Here is a 2,053-nt window from a genome sequence, read left to right as displayed (position 1 = left end):
TTAATATTTTTATATTTTATTTATTTGATTAAATACGTTATATATATAAAATTATACACAAATACCTATGAAGATACAAATCTATATTCCATATAGCTATGTGAAAACATTCTAAGTACAACAAATATATTTATGATAATTAATTTAATGTTAGAAGCAGAAAAAGTTAATAGGAGAGTAAATTAAATACACAAAAATTCATACCCACATGCACACGCACACACACGCACACATACACACACCAATATAAAAAATACTACTATAGAAATTATCTACAATCACATTTTATGTTTGCGTAAAAACTAAAAATAAAATGCGCAAAACAATTTCACAGTGACCACCATTCAAACATAGTTTTAACATTTAAAGAGTATAAACATGATCACATTTTGTGTACAATAAAAGACTCTGTTAGCTGCAAATCCTTTGCTTTAATGGAAGATCACTTTCAGAATCACTGGATTCATTGATAGCATCAGGTTCATCATCTGAAGAAGAATATTCTTTTTTTTGTACTTCTACTGTCTGTGTTCTTTTAGACTACAAATAAAAGTTATTATAGGTCATGCATACAAATTTAATTAATATATATAAAACAGATAAAGAACAAGTTCAATCATTAATACCTTTGGCCAATTTTTAGCAGGCCTTTTTGGTGTATTGATTTTTGGAACATATTTATCAGCAACTCCTTCAACGCGTCTAATATCAAAATCTTGGTCTACTTTAGTTACAGTTTGCAATCTTTGTTCTTCTGATGTTACATACAAATCATCAGGTTGGTGATAAGTGTTGTGCACTTCATATGCTTTTTTACTACAAAATAAAGCAGCACACACTGTACACTTTATTAAATCTTCTGGAACAGCTTCTCTTTCTTCCTATTAATTATAAAATAAAAAGCATTAGTATAATACAAAAACAAACAAAATGTGTTTATACAATATTTACTTATATTCCTTTACTTGAGTATGAGCTCGTTCCAAGTGCTGTTGTAAATTAAATTTTATAATATATTCAGCTCCACACAAATGGCAGTAATATACACTGAGAGCATCGTTCATTGAATTCACTTTGATTTTATTACTAGGTGGTGGTGTTGCAGTTGGTTGAAACAAATGTACCATCCTGTGAATTAAACTATTAAATATAAGTTAGAAAAATTTAATAGTACATTACTTTTGAAAAAACTTTCAACCTTTTATGTATCGAACGATAATGGTAATTTAAAGCTTTTTCATTATAAAACAATACATCACAATCTTCACATTTCTTGTGTTGCTCTTTCTTTTCACTCTCAGATGAATCATGTGAAGCTTGATGATTATCCCTGTGAGTCTAATAAAGAAATAGCTTGTAAAATTATATAAAAGACACATTGTGTATGTACAAATAAAAACATACTTTTAAAGGAAATTGCATCCCACAGTAATGACAGTAGAATTTTGTTGGTGAGTTAGGGTGGACCTTAAATCTATGTCGTATTGTTGCAGTAATTGAATCAAACGCTTGTTCACACATATCACATTGAGTATCAGCATTTTTATTAGTTTTCACAGGTCTGCCACGAGTATCTATTTCTTTGTTGGCATGTTTCCTATACATACAATATTTAACTTTTTATTGTTTTAAATTATTTTGATAATTAAAATTTTTAAAAATGAGTTATTAGAAACTTCAAGAACAAGAAAAATTTATAACACTTCTGTTTTGAAATTACACATTAACATGTACAAAACTTGAATAATTTTTATTTCTTTTTCTTATGTTTATAAATTCAAGTAAGTCATTAAGCAAATATAAAATGTCAATTTATAGTAGTAGATGTTAATCATAGAAACATATGTAACTAAAATATCTAAAAATCATAGTACAGAATCAATATCAGGAAAATTTAATAAAGAATAATGTATATTACATTTTATTTCTTTTGTAAATTTATACATTCCTCAATCACATTATTTCCATTAACTTGTTAATTTTCTATTAAATTCTTAAAATTTATTATGCACTATAGTCAAGTATAAAATATAAAATGATTTGATCTTCATGC

General features: G+C 26.5%; 1 protein-coding gene across 1 annotated transcript in view; it reads right to left on the bottom strand.

The window, feature by feature from the left end:
* Window positions 1-411: 411 nt before the first annotated feature.
* LOC108573114 (PR domain zinc finger protein 5-like) overlaps window positions 412-2,053 on the bottom strand; it is a 2,635-nt gene continuing 993 nt past the window's right edge. The window contains exons 2-6 of the mRNA XM_017935481.1: window positions 1,405-1,597; window positions 1,199-1,338; window positions 966-1,128; window positions 627-881; window positions 412-540 (exon numbers count right to left, since the gene is read on the bottom strand). Coding sequence (XP_017790970.1) covers window positions 412-540; window positions 627-881; window positions 966-1,128; window positions 1,199-1,338; window positions 1,405-1,597 — 880 coding nt within the window. The remainder of the gene's footprint in view (window positions 541-626; window positions 882-965; window positions 1,129-1,198; window positions 1,339-1,404; window positions 1,598-2,053) is intronic.

The sequence above is a fragment of the Habropoda laboriosa genome, unplaced genomic scaffold (genome assembly GCF_001263275.1).
Source record: "Habropoda laboriosa isolate 0110345459 unplaced genomic scaffold, ASM126327v1 scaffold89, whole genome shotgun sequence".
Taxonomy (NCBI): Eukaryota; Metazoa; Arthropoda; class Insecta; order Hymenoptera; family Apidae; genus Habropoda; species Habropoda laboriosa.
This window is presented reverse-complemented; position numbering and strand designations above follow the sequence as displayed.